General features: G+C 34.0%; 1 protein-coding gene across 1 annotated transcript in view; it reads right to left on the reverse strand.

The window, feature by feature from the left end:
- The window catches only part of LOC105366981 (uncharacterized), a 32,820-nt gene that overhangs the window by 6,379 nt on the left and 2,964 nt on the right, over positions 1-23,477 (reverse strand). The window contains exons 2-3 of the mRNA XM_011505602.1: positions 18,644-18,748; positions 12,913-13,058 (exon numbers count right to left, since the gene is read on the reverse strand). Of these exons, the coding sequence (XP_011503904.1) occupies positions 12,913-13,058; positions 18,644-18,748 (251 nt within the window). The remainder of the gene's footprint in view (positions 1-12,912; positions 13,059-18,643; positions 18,749-23,477) is intronic.

Genomic DNA, 23,477 nt, shown 5'->3' on the forward strand with positions numbered 1-23,477 from the left:
CCTTAAACTTGGTTTACTCACAGAGAAATAGTAGCCTTGACCTCTTATGTGTTGAACCTCTACCATCCCGGATGCTCCGTGTAGCTGATTAGTTTCACTATTTTGGAAGCTCCGTGTGGATGAATTAACAATGGTTAGTGTCTGGAATTACAGCCACCAGTATGATCACAGATCACGGTGGATAGATTAGACCGTACCACCGGTTTAATGATGATGGGAGAGGATGAGTGAGAGGTTAATGCATTAACTCAGAGTAAAGGTTTTAGTGACCTTTATTTAAGCAGTTGTTACAGTGATGTTGCTGTTACTGATTGTACTGTAGTGAGAATTGTTGAGTTTGCAGTAAATAGACTAAACTAGTAGACTAGTTATTCATTAAGTTGGAACGTCATCTGGAAGTGTTTTAGTCCCTAAATTAAAGGAGTCTCTCCAGTTCGAGAATCATTAAATATTAGATTCGACTATGGCTTTACGGAGAGCCCTGTTGGGCTTGCGACTTCCTTGATGGCAATCAATTTTACGGCGCGTTTTTGGGACCACAAATACTTGACTGACTTGGTGAGAAATTAGCGGCGCATTGTTGGGCTCGCAAAACTTACGTTTGATTCGGTGATAAAATTAGCGGCTCGTTGTTCGACTCGCGACTGCCTAGTTGATTGAATCGGCGATCAATTTAGTGTCGCGTTGTTCGGCTCGTGAATACCTAGTCGCTTGAGTCGGCGCTATAATTGTACTGAGCGTTGTCCTGCTCGCGACTGCTTAGGCGTTCGAATCGGCGATAGATTTTACTGAGCAAGATTCAAGGTGCAAGGTGGAGACTATTACGGATTGTCGACGCTCTCTTTTGTGGTTTGATCAGAACCAACTCGTTGCAGCGTGACCGATAATATAATCGCAGTGCCACAGTAATGATTTGGCGGGGACCACCAGTAGGTATCGGCGCTGATGGTGTAGACGTGAGCCGCGAATTGTAATGAGAAATAGTCGGTGATCTACTAATCAGTATCGGCACTCTCTTAAGCGGTCTGAAAAGAATCAAGTCGCACAAGTTTCACTGATAAGGTAGACGTGTACCACAAATGTTAAGAGTAGTGTAATAAGATGCTGGAGATGCCAGTCTATGTCGTCGTCCTCAATGCAGTCTGACTAGCGTCACATTGCGGAGGACGCACCGATAGCTGGCCAGCAATAATAATAGAATAGTCAATATAAACAATGAATATACCTTGCACGGATTCCCTTAGACGAGTTCAACTTTCACTGATATGACTGGCACTAGTTTTACTTGAGTTATTCAACAAGACTGATTTCCTTCTCTATTCGTTGCTTCTTAAATACGATTGCGTACATTTAGTGTTGTAAATTCTTAGAGGCTCTAGTGAATTCTCTGGAAGCAAGATTTGATACGTTCGAAGAGCTTCTTTTGTTGCTATGTGGACAAGGTACGCGGTTAAATTTCCAGTCAATTTTTCGTAACGTATAATTTAAATATTGCGCCTTAATTTAAATATAATGTATCGGAATCGTATTATAACAAATAATAAGTTGTTATTTTTTGTTAGGTAGTTCAATCCTGTACAGTTAGTCTAGCACTTTCTTGATTTCAAGGGCACAGTGTCAACTCCTTTATCTTGCAGTACAGGAGAATAGAAAGCGAATAGCTAGCTAGCTGTCTAACATGACTGACTGGCTGAGTAACTATAAGCGACGGCTCGTCGTGGTGTGCTTACTTTAAATATCCACGCGGCAACTTACTTAGCTGGCAAAAATGCACAGGTGTTGTTATGCGGAAAATATTGCAGAATGTTCGAGCCTAACGCTTTAGAAGTTCGAAGAATTTTGGAATCAATGCTTACAAAATTAGAGACCTAGAAGGCCTGTGCATTGCCGAGAGCCTAAGTTCTTGGAAATGCTCCAATTTCGAACATTCCGTTCGCCATAATTAATTCAGCTGATGATTATTCCCTTTCTCAGTCTTGGTAGCACTGTAAATTTCTTTATTGGCCTAACTATAGTTGTGGAAGCTATTTTTAGTGTGACTACTCTGGCCAGTCCGTCCATGCCAGGATGCATATTGATAACTAGGGTGAGAGGCCGCCTGCACTATGGAAAACGTTGGTCAGTGACAATTACTATCGACGCAATCTTAATGTCATTCCGTGGATGATGCCATTTGAAAATTGATTGTTGCCATTGTAAATAGTGATAGTGACCATTGTGCCCAGAATTACTGTACTCGTTGATTGAAACCCTGTTTTTCAAAAATTCCTTCCATCTTGATGGATGTTATTTTATCCACGTGAGTGTTACCCTTGAGTCTGACCACAGAAACGTACCCTTTACAATCATCTTCAATTTGGTTATGACGTAATACATTAGTTTCGATGGGAGCAGTGCTGAGCCATCTCGGATCTTAAGTTGTTTATTCTGTTATTTATTTGATGAAAAGGTTGACTAGTATTACTATTATTAAACTTTGAAATAACTCTTGGGGTGGAATAGTGTGTTTGCGGTGGCAAACGTATACTCATCTATGCAGCGTGATGGTTTGAATATGAGCGCAGAGTGGCGCGAAGTTTGATTCGTCGACACTCGCGCTGTTTGAACGAGCACGTGCCTAATTGAGGTTATGATTGATATGTAGTGCGACACGTGTAACTGGTGTTACTTGAGAGATATACTCGAATCGTAGTAAGCGTACCTTCTCCTGATATTGGCGAACTACAATAAATTCAGATGGAAGTAAGAGTTTGAAGGGCTTTTACCTTATGAAGGATACTGCTACTTGTTGTGTCTTCTGCGAGCATTGAATGGCACGCTGTGGATTCATAAGCGTCAGGCTTTGAACTAGGTGAGGGTAAGGCCGGTAAGTCTCGCATCAGTTGATGCGACCTTGACGACGAGCTTGGAATTATTCCGTACTATCTCTCTAGTGAGAGCCTCTTTTTCTTTGGTTGATTGTCGATGACGTATTCTGAATCTTACGTTTTATTTGATTATTGTAGTGGTGCTACTACTTACGAAGACTTGTCTTCGGACTTCGATAGGTGGATTGTCTTCGATCCTTTTGAACTTGTAACGACTGTTGCCTTGAACTGCGTTAATGGACTTCCACTTGACACTTATTTGAATAAGTACTGTATCGAGAGTGTTTGAATCTTAAAAAATGCGCCCCTTAAATACATTTGCTGACCTTCAACTTCACTTGAACCCCTTCCTTTATTTTTCGTCCAATCAGAGACTCCTCCCTTACAGAGCTAGGGCAGTGCCTCTTATGGCTCCATAGTTAATTAAGGGCCTAGTCGTCTCTTTGTCTTCATGGCAAGAAGAGCTCTCGTTGCCGCTGACCCATCTGGCGACAGCATGACAACTTGATGACAGGGGGGGGGGGGATAGGTCCTCGTAGGGCCGCTGGACATAATGCCTGAAGTAATTACCGAGCGGAGTGAATTCGTACATATGCCTAACTGAGTGAGTTTTTCCGTGTTTATTGTATTGTTTCTGCAGATGTTTTATGACACTATTGCTAGATAGTTGCGAGCAAGAAAGTTTTGAAATCTAAACACAAATTTACGATGTTGTTTTGTCAGATGTTATATTGCATTAAAAAAGGTCTCGCAATCTCGAATAGATAGCAAATAATATAATTCACACAAAACAGTTTCCAAGTAATTTACTATACCATACGTTTCATTTCATATAAATTGTTTCTATATTATGATAAGCACACGAAATAATTTCATATAAACGCTTAATTATATCTCATATGGTTACAAATTAAGAAATGTCATAATACTATTGAAATGTATTATTTAAAAATAAATCATTGAATAAAGTATTTTAAAATGAAATTATATTTTAAATACTTTAGATTTTTTTTTATTAAGAAAACGAAATGATCAAATACATTTATCATCTTAAATTATTGGATACAAAATATATTTTTAACTATAACGAATTATACAAAATTAAGAATCAAAAGATATATTTTAAGAAATATGTTGTCAAGTTTTATTATATAAATAATGAAACATACATATATACACAATATGCGCGCATTCCCGTAAACACATACGCGCATACTTATGTAAATTATTAATATGCGCAATTATATCGGAGAATCAATGTATTTGAAAAAGCATCATAACTATTTCAGAATTATATTTTATTGTTTTTGATTATACACTAAGCTATTTATCCTTTAAATTTTTGCATTAGATATCAAAATGTAAAAAAATTTAATTTTACAATGCATAAAACTGCAAATTTCAAGAAAGTGATCAAATTTCTAGTAATTAATTTAAGTATCTGATCAAATTTCTAATAATTACCTTTAGATTTAGAATAAATATTAGACATAATAACTGTATCTGGAATATATTTACATTGATGACAATGTCTTTCAAGCGAATGTAGAATAATTTTAATAAGTACTTGCAGCATTTTGCACCATGACTGTTGTCCATATTCATACTATAAAAGCACAAAAAATTTTAATTTTTATAGTAAATATCTGAATATATACAAAATTTAATTTTTCGATTATTAATATCTAAACTATACATGGAATATATACTATTTACAAATAAAAAGTTTCAAACGAGACTTATTAATTCTCTAGAGCAATAACGAAATTACAATGACTAAAATTTACTTTATTAATAATACTGTCAAATTTTATTTATTAATATCTAATAAAATTACTTCTTGATTTCTTATAATTTTATTTAAGAAGCCTTCTTTTGATTTACTGATTTGATTAAAAAAAAATTTTAGTCTGATTTATATAAACTATACTATATTGTGTGATACTAAAAATATCGAATTTTTACTAACAATATTCTAGATTTTAATAATTTTATTAATTTATAAAATTACTTGTGTAAATTTTTTAGTATTGGTTTTTTCTGATATTGAATCATTACAAATTATTATCCCAAGCTCTTAATATAAAATTAAAAATAATAGTAGAGAATCAAACCTTTATAATAGAGTAAATTAAATAGTTTATATATATTTAGAAATTAGTATAAACTTACATAAATTATAATAATATAGTTTTATTTTTATTTATATTTAAAGGGAACAATATTTTTCTTTGTTGGAAATATATTTAATAATAAATATTAATTATTTACGTAATATACTTTAGATATATATTTATAAAAATAGTAATTTATAAATTACCTTATACAGAATAACGAGAACAGACATTAACCATGAACGTCTACAGTACATCTCTAAATGCCACAAGCTATACGTAGGACATACATTATCAACAAGATCTATTTTATAAGGAGAGGGAGCATTTTGTAAAATGGCCAAAAAAGGTTGAATCATGAATAAACCCATATTATGATTCTGGTCTAAAATTTGTGGTAGGTATGTCATAAATACATTGAAAACGGCAGATGATCTGAAGATAAATAAATTTTGTTCAACATTATTTTAAGACTATTAAATATACATTTAAATATTTAAATATTTGTTTGGTATTTAAAAGAATTAATATAATATTATTGTGATTATACGAAAATAATCATGACTTAAAATATTTCAAAACAACATGTGTTTATAATTCAGAATGTATTTATTAATTATCAGTGTTATTTATAAATTTTATATTTTCTAAAAAATATATGTTCGGTATTCTAGTCACCCGGTGGTCAAAGGACTAAGATGGTTAAATTAGACTATATCAACCATTTTACAGGTGGAAAATTGTGAATAAGTGAGAGGTTAATACTTCAATTTAGTTATCAACACAATTGCTTTTCGTGCTATTTACTGAGTACTAATTTACAAATACACAATTATGATTCTACTTTGGTGGTGAGAATCGTTGAGATTTTGCCGTTCTATAGTGACTTTTCTACTTGGAAGTAGCATGCACTGTAAGTCGAGGTTTGAAGTTGTAAATTTCCGGTTCCTTTGGGTGGAGTACGCTTGGTGGAAAATTACTATACTGAGAAACGAACGGTCGGAAATTCTTGACACTCCTTGTATTTGTTGGTACCACGTATGCTGTTTTAAATGCGAGCCTCCTCTTGATGTATAAATATAATGGTTCAATACCTAAATGTATCTTGGTACTGCGCGCTGTGGCACTTATAGAGATTTAGCGGGCATTGGCGCCTTAATCCAGAATCCACTACAGAATGTAGTTCTGTCTTGGTGCTGATGTGGAACAGAATACAATGATGTCTTGATACAGAAGTTCTGGCGCTTTAATACAGAATGCAGTACAAAATGTAGTGACGTCTCGGTGCTGATGCAGCACTGTGTGTAGAATTGAATTATTGCATTTGCCTACTCTACTTGCCCGCAACACCTCCACCCGCCATCAAATGGAGGTTTTTCAGTCTGATCCCAGACATTATGCTTAGCATTAGGCTTATATATTGAGTAGCCCATTATAGGTTAATCCAGACAACATACATCAGAAATTACGTAAGATCAGTCATGCAGATGTATAAAAATATAAAAATATGAACAGTCTGTTTTAATTAGACTATAACAGGGTTATTTTTCATTAAACCTATTACGCTACCCAACCTTTAAAAATAAGTGGATACAAAAGAAATTAAGAAAAATAAATAAAGTTACTTTATGTATATATACTTTAATATATTATTTACATATTTTATTATATTTCAACGCAATTGCTAACTTCAAAATATTTTTTAAAGATTTAGTTTATTAAATCTGTTCGAGATTGAAGCAGTTTTTTAATTCAAATTTAAAATTTGGAGCATTTCCGGGAATTGTTCCAACTCCATAGCGTCCAATATACAACAATACTTCCGCATAGCAAAATCTTAACGGTTTTCGGCATAGCAACAGGCTTTGGCGCTGTTGTCGGCATCGCAAATTATGCCGCGAATATTTAAGAGCAGCGTACCACGCGCCGCGCTACTGTACGTTTAACATCCATTCAGTCACTACACATCTGGCTCACAGTTTTTTCTACTATCAATTCAGTTTAGCACTCATGGTAATTCTACACCTCGTACAATAATTGCTATTATTCGTTAGTGCATCTCACATCAGTGTTACTTGCGCCAGCACGAACTTCAATTGAAATCTCCGACAATCAAGAACACAAGAAAGAACTCGCACTACAATAAAATAATTCTCTATCACAATAGAAGCAACCAACAACGTTACAATATTATAATTCATAAGCAGAATAAATAATAATTGAACTCAAATATATTACATTGTACTTTTCAGCCTTTCCATTTGTGCCTTCTTTCTTCCTAATCGCTATGGCGAGAGATTAATCCACTGAACTATTCAAATGGCAGTTCGAGCCATAAAATAAAACATTAATTTTCGAACAAGATCAATATCAATTTTTTGAGAAGATGAATAAAAATACCACTTGAATTATATATTTATATTGAAAAATTAATTCTTATATATAAAGCATCTAATTTCAAAATATATGTCTGCTTTATTTGTAAGTATTATATATTTTATGTTATATAGTCTGATTAGTAATATCAATCAATTTTATTAAATAAAAATCAAAAAAAATTTTCTTAAAATAATTTTGTTCGAGATTATAAAACTGGAAAACCCAGATTGTTAAGCATGTTGCAAAAACATTTCATTCCAAGATGTGAACAACAAGTCATAAACATATAAGCAAAAACCACGTCGTTTGATATCTGCAAAAAGGGTACTACAGGCAACATTGCAGCATATGGCGCATAACGCATACACTATTGTCAAATCTAGCTACAATGTAGCTCGCATAGTGAAGCAAGAGACGCTGTGATTGGAGCCGCCAAGAAAGAGTCAATTCGACTGGAGACACCAAGAAAGAGGCGCTCTGATTGGAGACACCAAGAAAGATGTTCTCTGATTAGAGACGCCGAGAAGGAGGCAATTCGGAAACACCACGCGATGGCCAAGAACGCCATTAAGAATGAAGCCTGATACTCTATTTTTAAACAAATTTATTATAATGAAGCATATCAAATGCAAACAGATGACTATGTAATAATCATTTCCTTCAAAAAATATGCTTTATAATCTCCGAATAAATAAAAATTAGTGAAAGAACAATACCAACATAATTGGCATTAAACATATTTAGGTTTGATAGAATAAAACGTGAAATAAATTATTGAAGAGATATAATAATATTACTTAAAAACATATACGAAAAAAAACTATAATTTTTAAACGTATTTATGCAAAAATACATACAATACGTGAAAGTTAACCAAATAATTAGAAGTAAAATCAATATGTAAATAACCAAATTATATAATACAATTATTAGATATAAAAAAAATATTTAATACAAAAGATGAAAGCTATTTAAAAATTTAAAAATCAGAAATTTATATTTGGCCAAATACGGTAATATTTATAGCTTAATGTTTTCCTGTATAAGTAGGTATATACACATTTAGACATTTTAAACAATTATAATATCATAATCATTGAATATTATAAAATAAAAATATTATTTTTCAAACAAATAAAATGTTACCTTAATTTATAAGCTGTCATGTAAAAGCTTTTATCTGTTTGATTATATCCAAGTAACAAATATAAGTGACGCAAAACTATTTCTTGAGTTTTTGAAATTATTTTATCTTCGCTAGGATATGCCTGCAATATATAATAGAAAATTGAATAACTAAATCAATATGAGTAAATAATGTAGAAGTAAATCTGGTTTGCAAATGTTGTGCATATGAAGATGATTAAATTTCTCTAATAGATTAAAAAATGCAATCATATTCATATTATTGAAAATTATGTATTGTTATATAAAAAGTATAAATAGTTTAAACACACATAAAATCTATATAACTAATTTATATAGATTATATATAAATATTATATTATATTATAGGTAACTAACTGGAATCGCGAATATTATTTGTATAACTATTTATACTGAATAATTAATAAAAATTTGGAAATTATATACAAAAATATATATCATAATTCATACATGTAGAAATAGTGACAAGTACTAAAAAAATTACACATTCTTATATTATTATGTATTATGTATATTTATATATACATTAAAATAATTTATTTATAAAATTTTACTTGTTTTGATTTTATTATAATTCTTTTCAGAACTTACCTTACAATAGAAGGTGTTAATAATTATTATTCTCTCTGCCTGAGTCAATTTTTTATTTTGTTATATTAACAAATCCCATTGATACATATTTAACTTCACATGATTACATATGATTGAAAGATTATAAATAAATCTACGCTTAGAATCTTTATATTAATAAACATTTTAAAAATTAGCAGATTTGAAAATCAAAAATAAAAAATAACATTTCTTTAATACTAAACAGTTTATATTATTCAGGTACACCTGGTATTAGGTATAAGTTAAAAAATATCTGATAATTCATGTTACGGATTGAAACAGTTTAAAAGCAGAATACAAAAGTGGGAGAGGTATGAATGCGCGATTCAGTTATTTAACAAAGTAATATCAGCGAACCTTCCAGGCTATACTCTGTTGACGTCACGGTAACAAAACACCGGCGTTTCAAGCAATTGTTCGATAATATTTAAGGGCTGCGCTTTACATGCAGCTGTCAGTTTTTCTTAGTCTTTCTTAGTCAAGTCTTTCTTAGTTCAGTCTATTAACAATTACGCATCTTTTTGTACAAGCCGAGCGGCGATGTTTGACCCGGAGCTCCTCTCGGTGCGAAGTCCAAGAGAAGCGTGAGCTCCCTAATAAAAGGCTCTACCGCTACATGTACTCTTGCCGATGTGGCTACTGTCGAAGTCAAACTCTTTCTGAGTATGGAAGGCACAGGCGCACTCTGATTGGAGAAACCTAAGGCAGAGGCGTTCCTTAAGCGCTGTCTACGTGGAGAAGCCAAGGAAGAACAGGGCCCCTGTGTTGCATTTGAAAAGTGTTAACGATATTTCCTTCATACCACGTGTTCAAGATTGCGAGAACCTCTTTCTATGCCATAAAACATCCGGTAAAACAACATCCTTAAATTGTCGTTAGATTTCAGAAAAGTCCTGTCCATAAAACATCTGGCACATATGCATAAAGGATTGAGGCCATCTCACAGGTACACGTAAAATTATCTTAATTAATTCTACTGTTGTATTCAAGGAGAAGCACGTGCCGCATACACACGGATCACGTGTCGACAAATCTTCGCGCTATTCGGCGCTCATAGCAGACATAACACGTGGCCTTCTCGATGTAATAGTAAGAGCTTTTCAACCACTTACTTCCGAGGGAATAGCATCAGTGTACTACGCCAAGAGAAGCAACATAGTCCATCCAATTGCCTCTGCTTAAAGTACGCTTTCTATAGCAATGCGTGATATGCCCAAACCAAGACCAAGTTGATCAATTGATAACAGTAATAAAAATCATCCCTGTATCTGTAAATTAACGGAATAAATAGCATAACAAACAGATGTATTGATATTGAATTACTAACATTATCCCTTCCACTTGCCCGCACATCGCTACCACACAACTCTCTGAATTGTCTGCATAAACAATTTTAGTCGTTCGAACCTGTCTTGGTAAAACGAACCGAATCATCGGATACATTTTGTACATTTCGAAAGGGCCAGACTACCTGAGACACACTCTCTGACTTGGAGCGCGTATAATATTGACTGCTGATCCCAGGATCAGATCAAGGCTACTGCATCACTGTAGGTAGACAAAGTCTAAGCAACTTAAATTATTGCCAGCCCTTACAAGACTAGCTTCACGCTATTATAAACGTAGCAAAACCATACTCTTATGAGTATACCTAAACTATTGCCAGTGTTTACAAGACTAGCATGACGCTATTATTAATAGCACAAATCACACTCGCTAATAAGAAGTCTGCATGCTCAGTTGTTGATCCTAACAAAATCAACAACATCAACATCTCAAAGAACATCTCGAGAAGACAACTTATTCAACACAAAATCAGTTACAAGCAACTCCAAAGACGTGACTGAATATAGTGTATACCCATATGTTACGGATTACAACAGTTTTAAGCGGAATACAAAGTGGGAGAGGTATGAGCGCGTGCAGCATTGTTTGGTAAACATTGGCCAACGGACTCAACGAAACCTTCAATTAAAAAAACTCGAACATACGACTATAATTCCAAGAAGTAATAACAAATGAACCCGACAAAGCTATGCCCTATTGCCGTCCGCCAAATAGCGGCATAGTAACAGCCACCGATGCGCTATTGGCGCATCCAGTTCATACGAGAATGTGAAAGGAGCTGCACGTGTCGCGATTGCCCTGCTAGTACCAATCGTGCACTCTCCACAGCGGGATCGCTATCTAACCTTGCCATCGGTATTGGGAGGCCATGGCAAGCATCACGCAACCTAAGGAACTAATAGCGATGACACAACTATACTAGCACCCACGCCTCCATAAGCAACGCAGATGCTCGTTCCTTACTACTTCTTCTAGTTACAAGCACCCAGCACGACAGGACCACTACTACTCTACATTCGCGGTTTACGCCCGCATCTGTTCCTGCCAACTCAAGTAAGATGCAACCAGACGCTTGTTCTTACTATCTCATCACGCGGATCGCCACTCTGCTCATCACACAGTTCTCGCCACCGCATGCAAGTAACGCCGGCTCTCGTTCTTGCATTACCTCGCCACGTGATCGCCACTCTGCTCATCTCACAGTTCCCGCCACCACGTGCAAGTAACGCCGACTTTCGTTTTTGCATATTACCTCGCCACGCGGTTACTGCTACCACTTCACGCAGTTCCCGCCACCACGTGCAAGCAACGCCGACGCTCATTCTTGCATATTACCTCATCACGCGGTTCCTGCCACCAACTCACGCAGTTCCCGCCACCACGTGCAAGCAACGCCGACGTTCGTTCTTGCATAGTACCTTACACAGAGATTTACGCCCGCATGTAAGTAACGTCGACCAGTTCTTACGTCTACCTAAACACCGCGAGTTACACTCGCATTGAGCACACGAACGTGCACCAACATCGCCACTACCTTGGAGCTCACGGACACAAGCTGTGACGTCACACGGACGTTCTCTCACCACTTCGTACACTACAACTCACCCCTTCGCCGGCTGCCAAGACGGTACTAACTTGCTTCCCTTACCACCACGAGTTCCCCACTACGACTACTAAGCTCAAGAAGAAGGGGAATCACGGTCCAGGCCATCAAGAACACACGCACAGACTCATCGTCACCGCTACTACTGAAGAAACACTAATATGTTCACTATATCATACACTAATTATAATAATTAATAGATTATTAACTACTCATTACTTATTACATTAATAAAAGTAACGACTACAACACAAAGGACAGTATTGTATAATTGCATTGCCCCTTCCACTTGCCAGCAAGCCTCCACCCGCCATCATAAGGAGGTTTTTTAGTCTGATCCCAGACACCATCCATAATATATAAATCCAATCAAATAGTCTAACTGTAAATAAATCATAGTTTCGAAGAAACGTATACTGTATTTTTACATCCCTTCCATTTAATTCCTTCCCAAGCAACCGCGTATAGGGCGGGTGGTAAATGAAAGCTATCAAAGCATAGATAGTTCGAGCCAAGAAGTCAAACAGTTTCGAACAGATGTATATATATATAAATATATATATACATATATAACTATTATAATAAACTGAGTTTTACTCATCAAGAGCATAATTAAATATATTTGGCATGAACAATATTTTATAATAAAAAAATTATATAAATTATATGAAATACGAAATTCATTATTCATAATGAATTTATTTGATTAATAAATATAAAAATTATATCTACCTTCATTATATTTAATACAATATAAAATTGTAAATTAAATACATATTATTAAAAATAATAATAATAAATGTATTATTATAATGTTATTTACCTGATCTGGACGGGAAAGAAATTGCATTAATAAAAATACAAGTAAATGTATAGTTTCTTTATCTGATTCTTCTAAATCAATAATTTTGTGTAGAATATTCGATAAGTTTCCATCTTCGATTGCACTAAGAGAAGGAATATGTATTTCTGGAAAGAATGTAAACATTTATTATTATATATATACATTTTAAAATTTTTTTAACATTTTTTTAACAATTTTGTATAATTATTTATAAACATTTCGTATAAATAAAAAAAATGTAACTAAAACTTAAATGAAAGATAACATAAAAAAGAGATTTTACTAGTTCGATACTGGTAATTATTAAAATTAATGCATTTTAAGTAAATAATTTAAAAAATCAATATAAATGTCGAACTATTTAATATAATCTGAAAAGTAAATAAATTAACTAATATACAAACTTGTTTATTTTTATATTCTGAAAATTTGTTAATATCTTAGTACTGTTAAGTTTTAATTATTAATTTAAAATTTCAATTGAAATAATGAAATTTCAAATATATAGTAAGATATATATTACAACGGGAAGTTAAATATTTTTATCAAAACCGAAATATTATCGTAGTCAAAATCAATATTACAGTCAATCAAAGCTGTTAATAAATCTCAACATATTGTTATTCAAAATATAAATACCTGTCTATAGAATATAAATAATAAATACACTTAGTACTTGAAAAAATCAATTATTTATGTTCATAATGTGTTAGGTGTATCAGAATAAAAACTCCTTTAAGTATAATTAAGAGGATATTATGGTATAATAGTGTATAAAAAAATGATCACAAACAAAATCATTATTTATTTATCATTACTAGCATTTTTCAATCGTAATGTTAATTTAAAGTAGTAAACTTGTTTGAAATGGAATAATTTTATTTTAATAAAATTGTTACGGATTGCAGCATTTTATGCGGTAAACAAAGTGGGAGAGGTAAAGACACCTGCTTAGGTCAAAATATTGCGCGCTAAGTGGTAAACACGATTCTCCGAAATCGGGAAATTTCAATACTCAAATAGACAACTTTACATTACAATTCCGACTAACAAGGGCCGACGAACTCTCCAAGGCTAGATTCTAGTGACGTCACTTCAACTATCAGCATGACAAGAGCAATCTAGAATTCACTGGAATCGCAAGCGTGTACTATAATATGTAAGGAGACGCGCTTGACGCTCTCGTCCTCTTACTAGATCAATCAAGCAGTCATCAAGATCAAATCGCCGTTCTACAAGTCAACGCCATTTACACAGAGATCACCTTCAATTCCCACAAATTACCGTCCTACGAATCAACACCACTTGCACAGAGATCATCTTCAATTCAAACAGACCGCACCCACCTACAGAATTAGTCAACCAGTACCATCGCACGGATCGAACTCACTACACGTAAGTCACGCTATTACACACGTTCTTATGTGCCATCAATCCACTGAGATCGACTCCACACGTAAGCTGCGCTATTACACACGTTCTTACGAATCACTAACACACGGCTCCGTGAACTAAGTAAGCGGCAATACCTAGATAACGGCATCATTGCCCTTCATCAGTGACGTCACACACCTACGCCACCACTCAGGCCTCTCCAGCTTATCGGTAGCGGCACTGGCGGCATCCTCTTCACGGCATCATCATTGCCCTTCATCAGTGACGTCACACACCTACGCCACCACTCAGGCCTCTCCAGCTTATCGGTAGCGGCACTGGCGGCATCCTCTTCACGGCATCATCATTGCCCTTCATCAGTGACGTCACACACCTACGCCACCACTCAGGACTCTCCAGCTTATCGGTAGCGGCAACGGCGACGTCAACGCTCCCCTTTCACAGCGTGACACTCTTCACGGCATCATCACCCTTCATCAGCGCATCTCCCACTATCACTACGAGTCATAACCATGAGTAGGAGAATCACGCGCCATATCAAAAAAACACTTACAAGATTATTATCACTCATATTACCTGAAGAAACTCTCACCTAATCATTGTATCATACATTTAATCTCACCTCAATAGACCACTGTTTATTTATTATATCATTATATTCAATAAAAGGGAAACCAACTCATATGAAGGCAGTGTTGAATTATTGCATTGTTCATTCCACTTGCTAGCAAGCTTCCCCGCAACATCTCAGGGAAGCTTTTAGTTTGATTCCAGACAAAAATAATTTAAAGAAAATGCTACAAAATATAATCTATAATTTTTTTATACCTCATTCTTATTTAATAATTAATTTTTTTGTAGATTAGCACTTTAAAATAACTTTATACTATTTAGATTATATTATTAAATCATTTTTTCGACTAATTAAATTGGTGATAATATTGATTGGCATCAATATTTGTATTTTAAAAGCAATTATTTTTCAATGGTCAAATAGGCATCTCATAAAAAATTTATTCTTAAATAATTTTTGGGAATATACTTAAATAAAAGCTCAATACTTCAAAGAAAAACCCGCATCATGTATTTCTGAAAACTTACAACGCATATGTATACCTATCAATATATAAATATTTGTATTTTGAAACTCATATTATTATATCAAATCATATTAGTTTCAATAGTAATTAAACATCATAGTTCAATACGATATTTTCAACAATACATGTTTAATAATTCTGTTTTAATTCCTCTTGCAATTTTTAATTTTTAATTACTAATTTAAAGGAGTCAATTTTCTTTCATAATGTCAATGATGCAAAATCCAAAAATTTATAAAACTTTTTAAACATCTTGTTATGATAATTAAATTAATAATTAGTGTAATATTCTTAGAAAATAACTGACAAAATAACGCTTTCATTGATCATTCTCTACATCCGATTTTATTTTTCTCTATGCAATACTGTGTATAGAATGAAATAACAGAGTATTCAATCGAAATGAATTATTTTTTACATGTAAAATATTATCGCATATAAATGTTTATATTTAATACTAATAATTTCATTATAAAATAATTACACTGCATTTTAAGATTCATCAAATATCCCAACTGAATATAATAGATTTAATTATTTAAATATTTTTTAATAAGTACTGTTTAAAATTAACTAAAAAACCACGAAGTGTTATGTGGGAGAGATGTGCGGGCAAGTGTAAGGGATAGCGTATTAATTCGATATTTAACACATCTGTTTGTTGTTCTGTTTATCCTGTATAATATCCAAATACATGAATGATTCTCATTAATGAATTCAATCGATGTACTCTTAGGGTTCTGTGGCAGTCGACACTTGGCGTTAGTATACACTACGTTCGAAGGTAGGAGGTTGTATATTTCCGGACCCTCGTTGCGGAGTGCACTGGTGGTCGATTGTAAAGGTCTTACCACTACTTCGAGTAAAGCCGTGTGGTGAATCTGCTACTGCTTCGTGCGCTGGGGGCACTAGAGGTTCTCGATCATATCTGTAAGGTATGCACTGAATGGCGTGGAGATTGACTTGCAGACGTGTACTTCGTGCGTGTGGAGATTGACTTGCAGACATGTGCTTCGTACGCGTGGGGCACGAGCGAGGTTCTCTTGGTGGTATATTGCACTGAAAAGAAATAGTGTCTAATAATAGGGTATTCGGCTCGTTTCACCAAAATGTCTACAATTAGAGTAAGATCCCAGATGGTTGGTGGGAGGATTGCGAGCAAGTTAAAGGGATAGTGCATGTATTCAATAATTAACACATTTATTTTACTTGATGTTTGTTTCCGTTATCCCGTTAACCTACACTATAATGATTCTAAGTTCATGATGGAATTTTATATAATTATCATTATTAAGGAATGGAACTTTTGCCTTGTAAGTTCTACAGATTCTGTGCTCTTGATGGCAGCTCGTGATGTCTGCAGGCTTTTCCTCATGCGACAACTTGAAGGTTCTGCCTTATGTTGTGCTCTGTGCACACTATTTTCTTGTTCTTTTTTTTCACGGCATTGCTGAAGAATGTGTATTTTGCACTTACTTTGTACTACAATTATTCTTTGTAAGATGAAGCGTTTGCCCCTTGCCGGCGTCTTTCTCTTGACCACAACGTGGTTTTTACGAATTGCCTCTTTCTTGGTGTCTCCAATCAGAGCGCCTCTTTCTTGGCGTCTCCAATTAAATCGACTCTTTCTTGGCGGCTCGAATCAGAGCGCCTCTTGCTTCACTATGCGAGCTACATTGTAGTAGGATTTGACAATAGCGTATGCGTTACATGTGGTACACTGCAATTTTTTCGTATATCACTCTTTTTCCAGATGTCAAACGAGGTGGGTTTTCCAGGTGATTTTATGACTTGTCTTTGACAACTTTGAATAACATGTTTTAGCCAGATGCTTAACTACTTGAGGTTTACAAAAGTCTTACGAGTTGGGAAGGGTTCTTACAATTTCGAACAGAGAGGTTGAAAGCTCTTACCACTTCTTTGAGTAAGGCCACGTGGTGAGTCTGTCACTATTCGCGCTTGGGGCAATAGAGTTTCTCGATCGGTTGGTAGTGTGCGCTGAATGGCGCGGAGATTAACTTGCAGATGTGTGCTTCGTGCGCGTGGGGCACTAGCGAGATTCTCATTGGGATCTGTATGTTGTGCGCTGAATGACGCGGAGATTGGCGGCTTTTCCACTGATTTAATGCGGCTACAAGCGACGACTTGGCATCTGACCCTGCTGAGAAATGAGATGGTGTTCCATGGTGGTCCTGCTAAGGCAGACCGTGATCATTGCCATCGTGTCTTCATTACGACGGTTTTGCTGAGAGAGAGAGAGAGTCTGGTTCATTACGTGCTTTTCTTAAATATTCGCGAGGCAGCTTACTTAGCTGGCAACAATGCATAGGTGTTGCTATGACGAAAGCATTGATGACGTCAGAGACTAAAGCTCTAGAAAATTCGAGGATTCCAAAAAGACAAGGCTTTAAAAGGTTCGAAAATTTCCAATCAACGTTGCTATGCGGAAATATTGTAAGACACTTGAAAATAAGGCGTAGAATATTCGAGAATTTGTAGTATCAATATTTACAAACACAAGAGTTAGAAGGCTTATACTTCTCCCATTTTTAAGTTCTTGGGAGATGCTCCAATCTCGAACAAATACCGAATTTGTATGTTACTTGGTTCTAAAAATGGATTGTTATAATCAACAATGCTACTTAAAAAATAATACCTTAATAATATAGTATCTTTATTTAATTCAAATATTAACAATAATATATATTTCCAAGTATCTTTTAATTTTTATCTCAACGCCGTTCATTTCTTATACATTATATTGAAGATTTCCTAACATCATCCATCCTAATTAACAAATGAAACATTAATAATTAAAATAAATATAAAATATTTCATATATATTCAATCAGTTTTACTTGTATTGAAATGATTCTTGGCTTCACACATAAATCATAAACTGTATTTAGTGTAAATTAAACAATCTGAAAATAATTACGTTGAAATAATCTCATAAATATTATTGAATCTAGTAAGTTGTATAAACATATCTTTTAATCTATATTATTTTAGACTGCCATGATCAATTCATAATTAAAAATCAAATCATCATTATTAAAGTATACTAATTTATTCCTCTTTTATCCTTTTCTTTTAACCTTTATACTAATTTTAAATATATGCATATAAGTTTTGCATACTGTTATAAATATCCGTCTTGTTACTAATATATTTCTCGTCGTTTTAATAAATGTTATTAATATTTATTTGAATACCTGTATTTGATAAAGAACCACCTGATAATTGACCAAATCCAAATCTGGAATTTTTATGTTTTAAGATAGGAGCAGGGTGATGTCGACTGCACAGCTTTTCTTTATCTGTAAAGAAATCACGTAGAATATATCACAGTCTTATATAATTAACATTTCTAAATAAATAAATAAATTTATTTTTAAATTGAAAAATTAATATACTTACAAATATTACATGAACAAAAGTGATAAAAATTACAATTTAATATACGATTTATATGAAATAATGACTAAATATTTTCAACTTCGAAATATTTATTCAATAGCCAAATTAAATTTATGAAAATTTTTTTAACTGCTTATTATATTTTTTAATCGCTTAGATACTCTCCCTCTCTCTCTCTCTCTCTCTCTCTCTCTCTCTCTTACTCACTCTTTATGATTTGTGTACTCGAATATTAAAATCTTTGTTGCGTTATATTTCATTTAGTGAGGACACGTTGTTCAGTTTATAATTATCTATAAACGAAATATCATTTTAATTGATATTTGTAATTTTATTTTACTATTCAATAAAATAGATGTATAATGACTGCAGATTATTGTTCATTGTATGCAATTACAAAAACCAATAAAAATTATTTCTAAAATAACAATAAGTCTGTAATAATGCGATTTATTCTTATCAGTGTATTTTATTATTAAATTGAATATTTATTATCTTTCTTATTATGAAGATGCTTTGTGCATTTGATTGTTTCATTTAGATACTTTTTGTTTCATTAATTTTGCAAATCTTTTGTAAATTAAATGAAATAAAGAAGTATGTCTTTAGTACCTAACTTTAGAATTTTTTTTGTGACATCCTATATGTATAGAAATTTTCTATAAATGCTATAAGATATTCAGACTGTTCGAGAATACGAGACCATTTCCTTTTTTGTCAATGCAATAAAACATCTGGCAAGTAACATCGTAAATATTGTATTTAGATTTCAAATTTTTCTTGCTCGAAATTATCAAGCACTAGTGTCATAAAACATCTGGAAAAACAATACAATAAACATGGGAAACCCATAGTTAGACATCTGCATTTTCGTTCCGTTCGATAACTACTGCAAGCATTACTGCAAGCGGACCTTCCTACCCCTTGCTAACATGCTGTCGCATGCGGCAGCACCAACGAGAGGTCTTCTTGTCACGTAGACCAAGAGACGACTAACTCCTTAATTAAGTCCGAAACAACAAGAAGCGCTGCCCTCGCACTATAAGGGAGGAGTCTCTGATTGGACGAAAAATAAGGGAAGGGGTTCGAGTCAAATTCATGGTCAGCAAATATATTTAAGGGGAGCAACTTTCAATACTCATTCACTCTTGACATTACACTCGTGATATTACTCTCTTCAAGTTTCTCTCTTGATATCTCTTTCTTAGTAGTATACTCTTGATATTTCCTTCTTAGTATACTCTTGATATTTCTCTTTTAGTAGTACTCACTGAATATAGTATACCATTGAGATACTTCATATTCACTTAAGTTTAGTGAAAATCCATTATCACGTTCAAGCAACAGTAGTTACAAGTTCTGAAGGAACGACGACATACATCGTATGTTCATTAACGCAGTTCAAGAACCGTCGTAACATGTTCAAAAAGAGCGACGACTTACACTTCTTCGGATTGTCCATTAACACGTTCAATCAACAGTAGTTACAAGTCCTAAAGGAACGACGACATAAACCCGTATGTCCACTAACGCAGTTCAAGAATCCGTCGATACATGTTCAAAGGGAGCGACGACAATCCGCATATCAGTGTCCGGAGACGAGTCAACGATTAGTCTTCGTAAGTAGTATTATTACTACAATAATTACATATATATTGAGATTCAGAGTATTACATCGACAAGCACTAAGGACGAGGAACTTCCTCTTAAAACGGCAGTGCGGAATAAATTCCAGTACACGTCGTCAATTTCGCGCCCGCAAAAGGGGCGTCCCTTTTGGCCACCCTCACCTTAGTTCAAGTTCGGAAACTTATGAAATTAAGCAACACACGGCGCAAGTGTCGACAAATCCAGTTCCGCGCCACTCTGTGATAACTTTCAGTCATTACCACACAATACCTGTGGTCTCTGAGTTGTCAACGGCATCAAATTGTATCCGTCGAACCGGCCTTGATAAAACAAGTCGGAACGACGAGTTGCATTTTGTACACAGACTAAAGCTCTTTAAAGTAATTTAAAAAATTATTTTAAGAGTAAAATTTAGCTAAGGCATTTTTTAAATGAAGGAATTTATGAACTTAAGAAAAATATGAACTATTGGCTAATATATATAGAAAGTTAAAATTTCATTAATTTAAATTTTAATTTGGCTACACATATGCTAGGTGCTGTAAAGTTACTGCTAGTTTTATTTTTAAAGTTAATGCTAATTATTTAGAATTAGACTATGGCCACCAGTTGCCTCATATAATTAGATAAAATTAAGTTATTTATAAAATTAATTATGTAAAACTAGTAATTAGCCAACGTTTCACAATGTAATTAAAAATACAATTAATAATTATCTTGAGCGTTTACAAATACAGGGAATAATATATCGCATCCAATATTTCAAATCATTACTAGTATTATCACTAATATAAAATAAATATTATATTTTATATAATTCAATTATAATTCCTAACATATATTTCTCTCTCTCTCTCACTATATATATATATATATATATATATATATATAAACTATTGTTCGATTTTAAAAATTTAGTTTCCGGTTTAAAAATTAACACGTTCAATCAACAGTAGTTACAAGTCCTAATGGAACGACGACATAAACCCGTATGTCCACTAACGCAGTTCAAGAATCCGTCGATACATGTTCAAAGGGAGCGACGACAATCCGCATATCAGTGTCCGGAGACGAGTCAACGATTAGTCTTCGTAAGTAGTATTATTACTACAATAATTACATATATATTGAGATTCAGAGTATTACATCGACAAGCACTAAGGACGAGGAACTTCCTCTTAAAACGGCAGTGCGGAATAAATTCCAGTACACGTCGTCAATTTCGCGCCCGCAAAAGGGGCGTCCCTTTTGGCCACCCTCACCTTAGTTCAAGTTCGGAAACTTATGAAATTAAGCAACACACGGCGCAAGTGTCGACAAATCCAGTTCCGCGCCACTCTGTGATAACTTTCAGTCATTACCACACAATACCTGTGGTCTCTGAGTTGTCAACGGCATCAAATTGTATCCGTCGAACCGGCCTTGATAAAACAAGTCGGAACGACGAGTTGCATTTTGTACACAGACTAAAGCTCTTTAAAGTAATTTAAAAAATTATTTTAAGAGTAAAATTTAGCTAAGGCATTTTTTAAATGAAGGAATTTATGAACTTAAGAAAAATATGAACTATTGGCTAATATATATAGAAAGTTAAAATTTCATTAATTTAAATTTTAATTTGGCTACACATATGCTAGGTGCTGTAAAGTTACTGCTAGTTTTATTTTTAAAGTTAATGCTAATTATTTAGAATTAGACTATGGCCACCAGTTGCCTCATATAATTAGATAAAATTAAGTTATTTATAAAATTAATTATGTAAAACTAGTAATTAGCCAACGTTTCACAATGTAATTAAAAATACAATTAATAATTATCTTGAGCGTTTACAAATACAGGGAATAATATATCGCATCCAATATTTCAAATCATTACTAGTATTATCACTAATATAAAATAAATATTATATTTTATATAATTCAATTATAATTCCTAACATATATTTCTCTCTCTCTCTCACTATATATATATATATATATATATATATATATAAACTATTGTTCGATTTTAAAAATTTAGTTTCCGGTTTAAAAATTAACACGTTCAATCAACAGTAGTTACAAGTCCTAATGGAACGACGACATAAACCCGTATGTCCACTAACGCAGTTCAAGAATCCGTCGATACATGTTCAAAGGGAGCGACGACAATCCGCATATCAGTGTCCGGAGACGAGTCAACGATTAGTCTTCGTAAGTAGTATTATTACTACAATAATTACATATATATTGAGATTCAGAGTATTACATCGACAAGCACTAAGGACGAGGAACTTCCTCTTAAAACGGCAGTGCGGAATAAATTCCAGTACACGTCGTCAATTTCGCGCCCGCAAAAGGGGCGTCCCTTTTGGCCACCCTCACCTTAGTTCAAGTTCGGAAACTTATGAAATTAAGCAACACACGGCGCAAGTGTCGACAAATCCAGTTCCGCGCCACTCTGTGATAACTTTCAGTCATTACCACACAATACCTGTGGTCTCTGAGTTGTCAACGGCATCAAATTGTATCCGTCGAACCGGCCTTGATAAAACAAGTCGGAACGACGAGTTGCATTTTGTACACAGACTAAAGCTCTTTAAAGTAATTTAAAAAATTATTTTAAGAGTAAAATTTAGCTAAGGCATTTTTTAAATGAAGGAATTTATGAACTTAAGAAAAATATGAACTAAAAGCTTCCCGGACATATTCTTGAACAAGATAAGCTGCAAAAGCCACATTGGCTTCTCAATCCCTCCAACTATAAGTTGTTTCCGCCACAGATGGCGCACAGCTTCACATAACCTCCATTTCGGCTCTCTTACGACCGATATTTAGAGGCAACTACACACGTGTTAAGATAAACACAATAGCATTCCAGTGTTCGATCAGAGCACTACAATCACCATAACCTCTTAGTGATAATATTCAATAGATTATAACCTGCTTCATTCATAGTGAATATATTTCAACACCACAAGATTATCAAGAAATATAAAGTTCGTCTGTAATTCACCCTTTT

The sequence above is a fragment of the Ceratosolen solmsi genome, unplaced genomic scaffold (assembly GCF_000503995.2).
Source record: "Ceratosolen solmsi marchali unplaced genomic scaffold, CerSol_1.0 scaffold138, whole genome shotgun sequence".
NCBI classification, from domain to species: Eukaryota; Metazoa; Arthropoda; class Insecta; order Hymenoptera; family Agaonidae; genus Ceratosolen; species Ceratosolen solmsi.